The sequence below is a fragment of the Lathyrus oleraceus genome, chromosome 1 (genome assembly GCF_024323335.1).
Source record: "Lathyrus oleraceus cultivar Zhongwan6 chromosome 1, CAAS_Psat_ZW6_1.0, whole genome shotgun sequence".
Taxonomy (NCBI): domain Eukaryota; kingdom Viridiplantae; phylum Streptophyta; class Magnoliopsida; order Fabales; family Fabaceae; genus Lathyrus; species Lathyrus oleraceus.
Window position 1 is genome coordinate 453911015 of NC_066579.1, and position 14275 is coordinate 453925289.

Sequence of the window (14275 nt, forward strand, 5' to 3'; positions counted from 1 at the left end):
CAAAAATTAGTGAAAGATGAAATTAACAACATAAGGTTAATCGAAATTCACTAAAACTAACTAAATGTTAATTAAAATTAAATGCAAAATTCATGGTGAAAATATTGAACTAAAAATCTAAACCTAGCCTAACTCTAATTATCACCCAAACCAGGAATCCTCACAAATCAGCATAATTAATGAAGTAATTAAAAAATTAATCAAATTAAAAAAAGGTGGATTAAGGGTTAACTATGAACAGGGGTATGGAGGAAGTATGTGAGGTGCGGATAGAAACGTTTGGGCCTTATGCGCATCGGCGAAACATGATTAACGAAACTCTACATTACACGACCACAATTCCCCAACCTTAATCACTTGCATTCTCTTAGGGGGTGTTTGTTTCGTGGATACAAATATTATTCCCGGGAATATGACATTGGAATTCACATATTCCCTTGTTTGTTTTAAGTTTTGATAGTTTATGTCTGGGTACTTTTTATTCCCGGGAATATGTTTTGTTCATAAATTTCTCCATTTTTATTTCCATGTCAAATGATGGGAATCTTATATTCCCATGGGAATATAAAATAACCAACCATAACTTCCCACTCATGTTATTTTAACACATTTATTTTTAATTTTTTAATTTTTAAAATTTAATTAAATAAAACTTAAAAATATTCCTAGGAACTTTATTGATTTTGCCAAACACATCGATGGGAATAACGTTCCTGACAATACTATTCCTATGAATGATATTCCCGGGATTATAATTTTAGTCCATCAAACAAACACACCCTTATTCTCCCACTTTCACGATGTTCAACCGAAACTCGAAACAGTAACTGAAACCTACCATGATCCTGAATCCATCGCTTCTGTTTTCATCCAAATTGTGTACAAGGTGAATAACATAAGGTGCATCGGAGGGAGGGCAAAAAAAAAAGAATTGCAATTGAATCCAAGGATGTGGAAGAAAACTCACCGTGATGGAGCTCCGGCAGGGTGAACCATCGGTGAATCCAAAAGGTATTAAGTCTCTGCTTCACTTTAATCTTTCCTTTTCCTATCTTGTTCTTTGGATTGGATATCAAATTATGAGTTTGTGATATTAAGAGGGGTGTGTTCTATGATTCGATGATTTTGTCAATGATTTGATCTTGGACGCGCGCGTTTGAAGAAGATTACTTTTTGACCTGTTTGGTTGACCAAGTGATTCTTTCTGTTTGATTCAATGAGGGAAGGCTTTTTCTGTTTGATTGGAAAATGGTGTGAAGGATTTGATTTTTCTGTTGATTTTACAGAGATGAAATGGAGAATGAGAAGATGGAAGATACTCAGGTTCCAGAGTTGAAACTCAAGTTGCAGAGTTGAAACTCAAGTTCCAGAATCCATTTTCAGGTTAAAGAGAGGTGAGTCTTATTTATAGATTTCTCCTCTTCTCAAATCTGTTAGAAATTCAGATTAAATGGCAATCAAATCCAATTCAAATTACATTGAAATGTGAGATTCCGTTAATGGTTATTTAGCAAATTGCACTAGTTAGTTGTTTAGGTAGCATTTTGACCAAGTTAGTTGAATATCATGTGGTGGTCATTTTTTGTTAAATCAGTTGCAGTTAGAAACCCGATCTTTATTTAGCTCTGTTACTAGCAGGAGGAGTCCAAGTTGTCGTGTCAGAAATCTTTTGTAGGTAGAAAATGCGGTGTCTCAACTACGCACTGCAGGTTATGTTGCTTCAGGAACTCTCCTGCCATGTATTCAGTGACTGCTTAGAGATATAGGTTTAATATGAGCTTCTACTCGAACAGGGTTGTGCGTGCAATCTTCTGTCATGCCTTCAATGTGAGTTGTCTGGAGATGTTAGCAGGGTTAGCTTGAGAGGTTAATTATGCACGATTTGTTAGGTAATTGCAATGGTCGAATGAAATGTTAATTTGTGATGCAGACTATTTTGAATTTTCTGTTTTGAAATGGATGCTTATGCTTTAATGTTGTGATGTGTCATATTTGCAATGAATGGTTGTTTAATGAATCCTGACTTGGACTTAAATTGTGAATCTCTTGTCCATGAATTGCTATGCTAATGAGGCTCTTTTATGAAGAAAAAAAATGTTAATTGTATTGGAAAAGGAATATTGCAAAACTAATGAGGTGTTAATGTTTAGGGATTGACTTGTTAGAATCGATTAAATGACATGAATCAAGTATGCTTATTTATTGTTTGATTGGTGAGAAAATATGTATGGTTTTTGGCTGCATTATCTTGTTTGATGTACATAAATGAATTGCTTTGCATAATGCTTTTGGTATGTCATGGCCATGAATATAAATGCTTGGAATGATGAGTTTGTTATGCTTGAATGTATGGTTGGTTTATGTATGCCTAGGATATGGATTGGAATGTTCAGAACTGATTTTGGCCATGGTTGATTGCTGCAGAATTCTGACTTAGTGGTAGGCATGGTGGGCAAGATAGCAAGTCACAATGCAAGCCACATAACAAAGTCAAGGCATAATGACCAAATTTTGCAAAGCTTGAATAATGGAGGAAATGGTGACCATGGAAGATTTAGGAATGATGCAATGATGAAGATGTGATGAATATTAGATTTTAGGATGAAAAATGTGATGGTTGACTTTGGTCAACTTGTTGACCAAAAAATCAACTTTTGTAAAATGTGATTTTTTTTTGCATTTTTCCCATGTAATGAACATTTTATGGATGATAATGAATGGAATTGGTCAACTAAATAAAAAATGAATTGATTTTGTACATGAACATGTTATTTGAAATGGATTTAAATTTGGACTTAAATGAACATGACTTGAAATACATTTGCCTTTGTATGGACACTTGAATGAGGAATGGATGAATCAATGAATTGACTTGCAACTTAACTTGAATCAACATATGCTTGACATGGAATGAATGGTGAAGACATGGACATGCATGAACCATGAACGAGAATTGGATTGAAATGGATGACTTGATGATCTAGTATGAATGCCTTGAACATGATTAAGATTAGCATGAATGATGAATAAGATCAATGACTTTGAGTGAATCATCTTAGCATGAAACAAAGATCTTAGCATGTACCAAAAAGCACAAAGAACTAGGACCTAGACCATGGGCCAAACCAAAGGCATGACCAAGACACTAGGTATAAAGGTGAGCCAGATGAAATACCACAACATGTATTTAGGCACAAACCAATGGACACATACATATGATGCACAGGTGGGTATGAGGCCTATGGGATCAAGAGCAATAGTCCAACATGAATAGCCAGACACAAAATATTATTGAATGAACCTTGACCAAAATGAATCAAGCCATTAGGGTTTCACATCCCCTATGTCCAGATGAATAGCCAAGTCATGCTTTTAGGGTTTTATCCATACACAAACCCTAACTTTACAAGCCAAGAGCTTTGAATCTATAATGATGAGCTATTAAATATGAATGAATGATTGATGCACCTGAATGAAACATGAGTGTATGCAAATGATTCTCAAATTAAGGATTGAATGAAAAGATGAAAAAGGGAGGGCAAATTTTAGGGTACAACAATTGTGTTTGATGAAATTTCAAGCAAGATGGTAGAATATTTTGTTCAACGAATGTAATTTGAATTTGAAATGGGCTTGGTTGCTGAACTTATTTTTTTCTGGGTTTCAAGTTAAACAAATAAAATATGACATCTTTTTTTCCAAAAGCAAGTATACTAGAAATATAGTGCAGAAGTTTGGTTTGAAAAATTCTAAGCATAAACAAACTCCTCCTACTATTCATGTCAAGATTATGAAAGATGATCAATGAGTAACAGTTGATCAAAGTGTCTAGGAGTATGATTTATAGTCTCTTGTATCTCACTTATAACAATCTTGGCATCACTTTCTATGTAGGTGTGTATGCTCATTATCAAGCCAATCCTAAAATGAGTCATCTCTCACAAGTCAAAAGAATCATCAAGCATATAAGTGGGACTAGTGACTATGGGCTTTTATACTCCTCTGATACCATTTTTTTCTAGTTGGATATTATGATGATGATTGGACAGGAAATGCAAATGATAAAAAGAGTACCTCTAATGGGTGTTTCTTCTTAGGAACAATAATATCTCTTGGTCCAATCAAAAAAAGTTTATTTCCTTATCCAATGCAGAAGATGAGTATATTGTTGTAGGAAGAAGTTGCACTCAAATAAACAGACTAAAACCACACACAAAATAATAGAAGTAATCATACTCCATAAATTTGTAACAACAATTGGGATTGTATTACATTAGAACATATAGGGTGTTACAATTCTAACCCCGTTAAAATAGTTTAGAGCTTAAAACCAGTAAATTATAAACAAGTTAAGGCAGAGTTTTCTCATCCGGTCCACTTTGTTTGGTTCCAATTTACCTTAACTAGCCGAATCTCTTTTCGTATCAAATACTTTACACTTTTACCATCAATACTCATCGGGTGAACTTTCATTTAATAGATGGAAGTTTTGATTTTATAAGATATTTTTGGTGCTCTAATCATCAACTAAATTGAAAGGACATATGATTTATCTTAATTGTGTGCATGTGAGATGTATAATGACCTCTAACAGATTTTCTAGTAAATTTTGTTTTTCTTCATTTACATTATTAACAAAACTCAATAATTGAGAAGTTTTGTATATGGCACGAGTTAAATTCTTTGAAAACGAGTTCAAGAATGAAGCAGAAGAAAATAATTTGAAAAGGGTATTAAGATCATATGGATGAGTCATGATGGTAAATATTTAATTAAAGAATATAATGACTATTTAAATCATATCATGTTTGTCATTCTTCTATATAAGATAGTATGACTATATCTTTGTGACACTTTTTATATAAAAAAATTGCATATAGTTATTCGTATCCATAACCATTTTCATTAAAAGTAGTCATAGAGACACCCTATTTGATATGGAGATAAGAGTACCTAGTTTGTTTTAATGATAACTTGTGTTCTAAGGTTTATTAAGTAAATTTGATTATAATCTAGAAGAAGATGTGTTATGGAAGTATCCCAATGAAAATAAGGGGAACCGATTCTATAACATTCCAATGAAAATAAGGGACACTGATTCTATAACACTTTATAAGAGAAAATTGTTATAGAAGATGTAAAATGGGATCACATTCCTTAATTGGAATAGGCTTATCTATGTGTGTGACACATATAAATTGTTTGTAAATCCAAAAGATGTTAGAAACGTATATAAGCTCTCTAAATCCATTTATGGATTAGAGAAAACTTCTTAAAATTAAATTCTTTTATTAATAAATTTTTATAAAAAATTGGATTAATGAATATTAAGTTTAAATCTTGCATACATAAGAAAGTTAGTGGGAATATTTTCATTAGTCTAATATAGTATGAAGACGGCATACTAATCATCAAAATAAGTTCACTACACGACAAATATATGACATGGCTAAAGAAATGTTTAGACGGAATTTTCTAAAATATTAGAAATCAAAATCTATAAGATGAATTGTACCTTTGCCTAAATACTTATCCGGATGAAGTGTTAAGATGCATTACATATATAATCCACCAAAAATTGTGTGAAACTTTAATTATATATTTAAATTTAAAACATACATAAGAATTCAAGATACATTTATTTTCAAATGAAACCTTATATTTTAGACAATTCTTTTGAAAATATTTGAATTTTTCATAAATGATTATTCTTAATTTTTACTTCATTTTTCTTAATGCCGGTAAAAGACTTAACAATCTTTAACGATCTTTTTTCTTTACCTATTTCTTTTATAAAAAAAAGTTACCTTCATGATAATTCCCTATATGAATATTTGAATAACATCACTTTTTATTATTTAAATAATATCGATAAATACTTTTTTAAATCGATACATATTCATATTATTTGAATAACACTCTTTCATAACATTTAAATAATCCAATCATTTTTAAATATTCTTATAAGAGTATATAAAAAGATAATTATTCACGTTTTAGTCATTGTAGACAAGGTCATAAAACGTGGGTCATTTTGATAGTAACAGTTTTATGATGACATTATAAAACTAAACATGAGTACCATACCATTGCCAAGCCACTTGTGTTCTCTGTTTCTTCTTCCTCTCTCTCTCTCTTAAGAACTAAAACATGTTAGAAAAAGAAAGGAAGAAAAGGTATGGAATTTTAATGTGTGGAGAGGATTCAGAGTACTTGTTAAAGAGACATGGAGGTTGCTATGGTTTCTTCACAAAAATGTTGGCTGAGGAAGGAGAAACATGGGAGCTTTACAAAGTTGTTAATGGAGAATTTCCTCAAGACGATGATGTTTGTTTGTATGATGGTTTTATCATCACTGGAAGCTGTCATGATGCACATGCCAATGACCCTTGGATCCTTAAACTTCTCACTCTCATTCACACTTTGAATTCATTCAACAAAAAAATTCTTGGCATTTGCTTTGGCCATCAGGTACATATTTCTTTGTTTTATCATAATGAATTGGCTTGTGACATTCTATTGTTGTTGACAAAAGTACCATTTTGTTGTTGATGTTTTTTGCGAGCTATGTTAAAAACATATGGTCTTATTTTGATTCTTGGTCACTTTACCAAATTAATATTTTAAAAATATTATGTTAAGAGTCTCGCGTGAAATAATACCAAATTTAAAAAATATGTTATTAAGTGGAGGTAAACCTCTCTTATAAATACATTTTATAAGTTTGAGATAACTCAAGTGCAATTTTAAAAGTTTAATATATTCAATTCATAAATAAAAAATAGGAATGTTATGGTTGTCATTTTTTCATTAGATTATGCACAATTACACATGATACATATGAGATCATGAACTTATATATATATATATATATATATATATATATATATATATATATATATATATATATATATATATATATATATATATATATATATAATATTGAATGTTGAATTTTTCACTAAAACCAAAAGTATTATTAATAGATAATTGGGAGAGCATTAGGAGGGAAAGTTGTTCGTTCTACAGCTGGTTGGGACATTGATGTCACTACCATCAACCTGTTACAATCATCTTATTCAAATAAACCCCTCAACTTGCCATCAAAACTTTCACTCTTCCAGTGTCACCGTGATGAGGTATGTCATGTGCATTTCTAACTCTTTTTTTATTATTAATTATTCTTAAATGATTGTATAACTTGTTTATATTAAACTCATTAGGTTCGAGATTTGCCCGACGAAGCCCAGATTATTGGTTGGTCAGAAAAAACTGGAATTGAGATTTTTAGATATGGAGATAACATGCTAGGGATTCAAGGTCACCCTGAATTCACCATTGACATATTATTTCACTTTATTGATCGTCTCACTCATCGTAATTTAATTCAGGTAGGTTATAGATTTTTAAATTGCTATCATTTTCAATGATATTTCTTATATATATCATGATAGGGTATTTAGTGTAAGTGGAATATTTTTATACTACTAAAAGTCAATAAGAGTAAAGATCTTTCAGAATATTTTAAAATCCTAAAAAGATTTGATCCTTGCTAGTGCAGTTCACATTTAAATAGCAACACCTCATATAAAATATGAGTAGTATTATCTAGATGCAAAAGTTTATACAAGTTTTCAATAACCTATATTATGTCTATATTTTTAGTTAGAATTTTATCCTAAAATATAAATAAATAAGATATCGTGGATTCATGTTTTCTAATATTGTGATCGTAAATGATAGAAATAAAATATGATTATATATAATTATGAACACAATTAATAGACAAACTTATTTTTAAAAATATTTGTTTGATACTACTAATTTATTATGAAAATAATATGGGAATATTGATCAGAATAATTTTAATGTTAGTATTGGGACAAAATTAGTGTTAATGTTTGGGCGTTTGGAATTTGCAGGAAGCTTTTGCTTTGAACGCAAAGGTAAAGGCAGCATTACGGAAGCCAGACTCAGAAGCATGGAAAACACTTTGTCTCACATTTCTTAAAGAATAATTATTATTGTAATAGTTATGTAATTTGTAACATATATTGAAGAAGGCATGTAGAAGAAAAATACTAAATAGCTATGACCGTTGTATTGATGTTCTTGTAACACTATACAAAAATGAGAAAATAAAATCAAATTGAAAGATGAAGGTTTTTATTAAAATAATCTTGTCAAAATCTTATGACTAACTCTCTAAAAAAAAATAATAACTTCTAGCATTATTTTCATAAAGATGTCGTCCAGACAAAGTAACAACAGTTAATGATCATGATTACGGAATCATTCAAATATGTATATATACACAAGAACAATAGAGATATATTTGACTTAGTGATGATTGGTGTTGTATTTGGTAGGGAGGATTACGGTTTAATTCCCCACAATGGCAGTTGAGAGGGACAAAAAAAATCCAAAATAAAACCACTAAAGTTTTTCCTTCAGCGGAAATTAAACTGGGTCACCAGAGTTACTTGGAATGGTAGTGTACCAGTAAACTATTTATCATTGCATTGAGTGAGTGTTATACATTATATTATTGATTTAAATTCTTTGATAACATTATCAAATTCACAAGTTTAATATCACAATGAAAATTGAAACGTGTTTCATTTGCAATCTACAACATTAATCCATGTTGTAATAAACGAAGTTGACTTGAAAATCCATAAACACTCGGACTCGCGCCACTTCTATGGTTTCTTGATACGATCTTGTTTTTGCACCTACACAAAATCATGATCCCATATTTACATGCCTCAATTCCTCGCCATGTTCTTCACATATTGGTTAAATTGTTGTTGTTGTGTGATGATGTGCTTACAGTAGTTTACGTCATGTCTAATTTTCATTCTTTGAGCTTTGTTTGGATTGATCTTTGATGAATTGTTGTTGTTGTTCTTAGTTGATTAATGAATACGATGAATGTTCATGAACATGAGAGAGAATGAGGGGAGGGAGAGGGAAAGAATGCCACATCAGCGCCATGTGTATGCCAAGTGATCTTCTATTTTGACTTTGACTAGTAGAGCAAACGAAAAGTACTAACGTGGTGTTGTTTGAACAATTAAATGATCAATTTGAAATTTTTTAAAATTGAGGTACCAAAACGGACTCTGAAGTAAAGTTAAAGAATCAAAAAGGATATTTTACCTAATAATAATAATAAAGAACAACAGAGATCAATCAAGAATCAAATATGATTGAGATTAAGTTCTTTTACACTAGTGAGATTATACACAATGTACTTTTTGGAATTACATATGATGTTAATTCTCGGGTGAGTAAAATTGACCCGGGTCTCAGATTCAATAATAATTCAATAATCTTTTCCGCAAAGACTTTCAAAGACGAAGAACGGTTATCTAACTCAAGAGAAAAAGCTATACATCGGCCTAGTAATCGTTAGATTAATAGGAATAGCACTATTCATAGCCACGACAATCATAAACTTTGACATATCATTGTTATATTGTCCAATTTAATTTGGAATTCAAACCACTACAACAACCCGACACCGATCCACCTACATTCAATACTCCCTTATGCCATATCACTTGTTGTTCCACAACAATTGATTTCCCAAAGAAAATTTGTTTCAATGGATTAAAATCGCATGGATGTTGTGTCACATCATGTCTCTCTGAGAAACGTTGTCATGAGTTTTTGAAACCGTGTTCGAGAAGCATATTTCTCTCTAAAAAACGTTGCCATGAACTTTAAGTTATAGAATGTTTGTCGGGTCTTCCCTCACACATGCCTTCATTTTTTGCTGGTTGAACCATACTTTTAGACTCGCACCCTATACTATTTTTGCTTCATTCCACACCGCTTTTTTTGGGTTTTTATGGAACTAGTCTAAAAAGTGTTAGAACTTGGAACCACAAGGTTGATGAAATGGAGTAATTGAATATGAGAGAGAGAGAGAGAGAGAGAGAGAGAGAGAGAGAGAGAGAGAGAGAGACTATAATTGGGGGTGAGAATGCACATTAACATTGATTCAAATGCCCTTTGGGTATTTATACAAATTATAGTTGATTGGACACAAGTAATAAAGCTGAAGAAAAAAATAAAACTAACTGCCTGTAACTGGATACGCAAAAACTTTAACCGATTGCAGATGTTTCTACAAAACAAAATCAATACAGTGGTAACCGGTTACCAAAATGCAATAACCAGTTACACTTATTATAATAGAGCCAAAAACACTACACCTTGTAACCGGCTACCAAAACGCAGTAACCAGTTACAACACTTGAATTATTAATTTTTCACAACACACCACATTAACCCAAGTGCTCAAAGTCTTCCATGTCCATGTTTTTCTTCAATCTCTTGAACATTGTGAGTGCAACTTTTCGTTAGATGCATTTTATATGATGTTAAAATTAGGATACTTTAGCATTTATGTATATTGGATGGTATCCTCTGAGTCTCAATATGCATCTTAGCATTAGGAAGCATAAAAATATTCTGAAATAAGTTGGAAAAGGTTTCATGCATCAAAAACAAGTTTTTATGGGCAAAACAATCTATGTGTCGACACATACATGCTTTAGGTCGACACATAGATATAAAACTTTCCTATGTGATCATGGAAGAGAATTTTAAAATCACCGCTTTGAGAAGTATTGTGATAAATATGGCATTGAGCATAACTTCTTCACTCCAAGAACTCCATAATAAAACGGTGTTGTGGAGCATAAAAATCGTGTTTTAGAGGAGTTGGCTAGAACTATGCTCAATGAAGGTAATCTACCTAAGTATTTCTGGGTCGATTCCATTAGCACGACATGTTATGTCTTGAATAGAATACTAATATGTCCTCTTTTAGACAAAACTCCCTATGAACTACTTAAGGGTAGAAAACCTAATTTATCATATTTTCACGTTTTCGAATGTAAATGTTTTGTTTTGAATAATGGAAAGGATAATCTTGGTAAGTTTGATGCAAAAATTGATGAAGGTATCTTCCTTGGATACTCTCGGTCTAGCAAAGCTTATAGGGTTTAAAACAAAAGATTACTTATTGTTGAAGAGTCGGTACACGTCACTTTTGATGAATCTTATCCGAAAAATATCAGGAAAGGTGTTTCTTTTTATGATATAGGTGTATCTTCACAATACATTCTCAAAGAATCCAAAGAAGGAATTGATCAACCTAAAGCGGTGGAATATGAGATAGAAGAAGATAACGATTATGAAAAGGAGAAGGTTGAAAGTCTAGCTGTAGTGGACGACCTACCTTTGGTTTGGAGAACCTCCAAAGATTATCATACCGACAACATACTTGGAGTCATCACCAAAGGCGTGACAACACGCTCCAAGATAAGTAACTTTTGTTATCACTTTGCGTTCGTTTCACAAGTTGAACCTAAAAATGCTAAAGATGTATTACTTGACGAACATTGGCTTATGGACATACAAGATGAACTAAACCAATTTAAAAGAAATGATGTTTGGGACCTTGCCCCTCATCCTAAGAATCATCAATTTATTGGCACCAAATGGGTTTTTAGAAACAAACTCGACAAAAAAAAGTGATAACTAGGAACAAAGGCCGACTAGTGGCACAAGGTTATAACCAAGAGGAGGGAATTGACTATTAGGAAACTTATGCTCTGGTTGGTCGCCTCGAGTATATATGCCTTCTACTAGCTTATGCTTGCTCTAAAGATTTCAAGTTATTTCAAATGGAAGTGAAAAGTGTGTTCCTTAATGGATATATTAATTAGGAAGTGTATGTGGCTCAACCTCCCGATTTTGAAAATCATGAGTATCTGAATCATGTTTATAAACTAAAACGAGCTTTGTATGGTCTCAAACAAGCACCTAGATCTTGGTATGAGCGAATTAGTAATTTTTTAACCGATCAAGGATACTCTATTGAAAGGTAAATACTACACTTTTCATTAAGTGTCAAGAAAAGCATACTCTTTTAGTTCAAGTTTGTAACACCCATATATAATACATGTCTAGAATTACATATTATACGCAACTGTAATGTTGGTACTGAAATTCCTAAGTGCATAATGGCAACTTTGTACATATTACATGCCCAAATAATATTATAACTTTGGCACAATATATACAAAGGTGCCCAAAATAAAACTAAGAACTAGATCACTATAGAATAATCTCAAAATAGACATAAGCACAGCGGAACAACCATCCCAAAATATCAAACAAGCAAGGACATCAAGCTATCTTGTCCTTACCCTTCACTTGCTCATAACTACCTGAAAAATAATCAACAACATGGGGTGACACAATCAAACCCAGGTCACAAGTATTAGTGCGTACATCTCAATTCTTACTCTATATAAGCATCGCAACTTGGGACGACACAATCAAGGGCTATTTCCAACTACGTGACTAAATAGAACACAACGTGATTGTATTTGACAATCACAAGGTGATAACATTCACCTCAATCACACAATTATAACATGTTCCCTACAAGGAATCTTACTCTCAACCATGGCAATCATCCATCCATGATACTCACCTAGGTATCATATGGAATGAATGTTGAAGTCTAATATTATCTAAGTCATATGTCTAGCTTCTTAACCTAATTAAATCACTAGGTTACCTCACTTAGTTCATCATGTATTACTTCCAATTATTAATGATGTAAAGCATACATATTATGGAAAGTGGTTAGTAGTAGATGCAATGCATTAAGGAACATTAGAAAACAAGACAAGAAGAAAAAAGCATGATCCAATCAATTGGTTAGGGAGGCCCAGTCGATTGATTTAGTTTTCAAATCCATTTTCAAAGAAAAAGGAAGGGTCAATTGATTATGGTCCAATGTCAATTGATTGGCTTTTGGAAAATTTTGTTTTCTTCAACACAAAAAGAAATCACAATCGAATATAACCAATGACCAATCAATTGGTCTCAGAAAAATCTCAACTCCCTCAAAATTATGTGATTCCTCACAATCGATTGGTCTAGAAAGAGCCTTAGGACCAATCGATTGGTCTCTGTATCTTTTCCAAATCTTTCTCTGCAACTTTCCAATTTCTCAAACTTGCATAACTTTGTTTCATGTTTAACAGACATATCCACCAATATGATAACTAACACACATCATGGAAACATCATACAACATGTGTGTGTATATATATGTGTATATATATATATATATATATATATATATATATATATATATATATATATATATATATATATATATATATATATATATATATATTTCATAATTTCCTCAAGATCATGAACACATACTCATAACAACAACAATCATGTGCAAACATGTGAAACACAATAATCATGGAAGACTTAGTATCCATTGTTCATGATCAAGAAAACTTTTATCATCCTATCTTACTAATTACTCTATGAGTCAACAAACCCTAACTTCTAAAATCACAAGGTTTCTAACTAGAACCCACCTTGAAGAATAGATGAGAAGATTGTTGTTGCAAGATGAAGAGATGAAATAATGATGATGATGATTCCAAGCTTCTATCATCCTCCAATATTCTCCTTCTTCTTCTTTTCCACAAGGTTTCTTATTTATCTCTAAGTTTCCTTCTTCTTTTCCCACCTTCCATTTCTCTGATAATGTTTTACTGATAAAGTGAAAAGAATGATTAGAGAACGTATCTTAACATGTGGTGACATTGGTCAATGGGTGGAATGAAGTATGTGGTCACAAATGAAAGGAATATTTGTGTGGTTAATAGTGATTATTGGTAGTAAAGATCTTATTAAGTAGCAATACTTAAATAATATTTTTCTACCGGAGTAATTGACTCATTATTAATGTTAATAAAATATTCCTTTTTATACCTATTAATAAAAGGTCACTCTTAAGGAATATTAATTAAGTCAATCTGAGTTCACTAGTTACTCTAATTATCCCAATTGATAACTTTCAGAGTACATGGGAACTTAGTTGATCTCAATTGACATGAATTCGAATATTTAAGGAAACATGGGGTATTACATTGTCCTCCGGTTAAATAAAAATTTGTCCTCGAATTTAAATATCACTTGGAAAAGATGAGGGTAAGCTTCTCGCATCTCAGACTCAAGCTCCCAAGTAACATCACTCGGATGTGATTCATCCCACTGAACTATAACAAGAGGAATCTCCTTGTTTCTCAACACATTGGTTTCTCTTCCCACAATACTACTTGGTTGAGTTGTAAAGGTTAAGTCTGCTTCTACTTCCACTGAATCTAGGAGAACAGGCTAAAGAGGATCAGAAATGAAATTTCAGAGTTGAGATACG

General features: G+C 32.0%; 1 protein-coding gene and 1 long non-coding RNA gene across 2 annotated transcripts; both read left to right on the plus strand.

The window, feature by feature from the left end:
• Positions 1-718: 718 nt before the first annotated feature.
• Positions 719-2758, plus strand: LOC127084026 (uncharacterized). Its single transcript, XR_007788605.1, has 3 exons — positions 719-1011; positions 1287-1394; positions 2425-2758. It is a non-coding gene; the product is annotated as an uncharacterized LOC127084026 (long non-coding RNA).
• A 3255-nt stretch (positions 2759-6013) lies between these two features.
• Positions 6014-8178, plus strand: LOC127084034 (gamma-glutamyl peptidase 5). The gene is made up of 4 exons (XM_051024404.1): positions 6014-6471; positions 6987-7139; positions 7224-7391; positions 7923-8178. Exons 1-4 carry the CDS (start codon positions 6151-6153, stop codon positions 8016-8018), a joined length of 738 nt encoding a protein of 245 aa, XP_050880361.1. The 5' UTR covers positions 6014-6150; the 3' UTR covers positions 8019-8178.
• The last annotated feature ends 6097 nt before the right edge of the window (positions 8179-14275 follow it).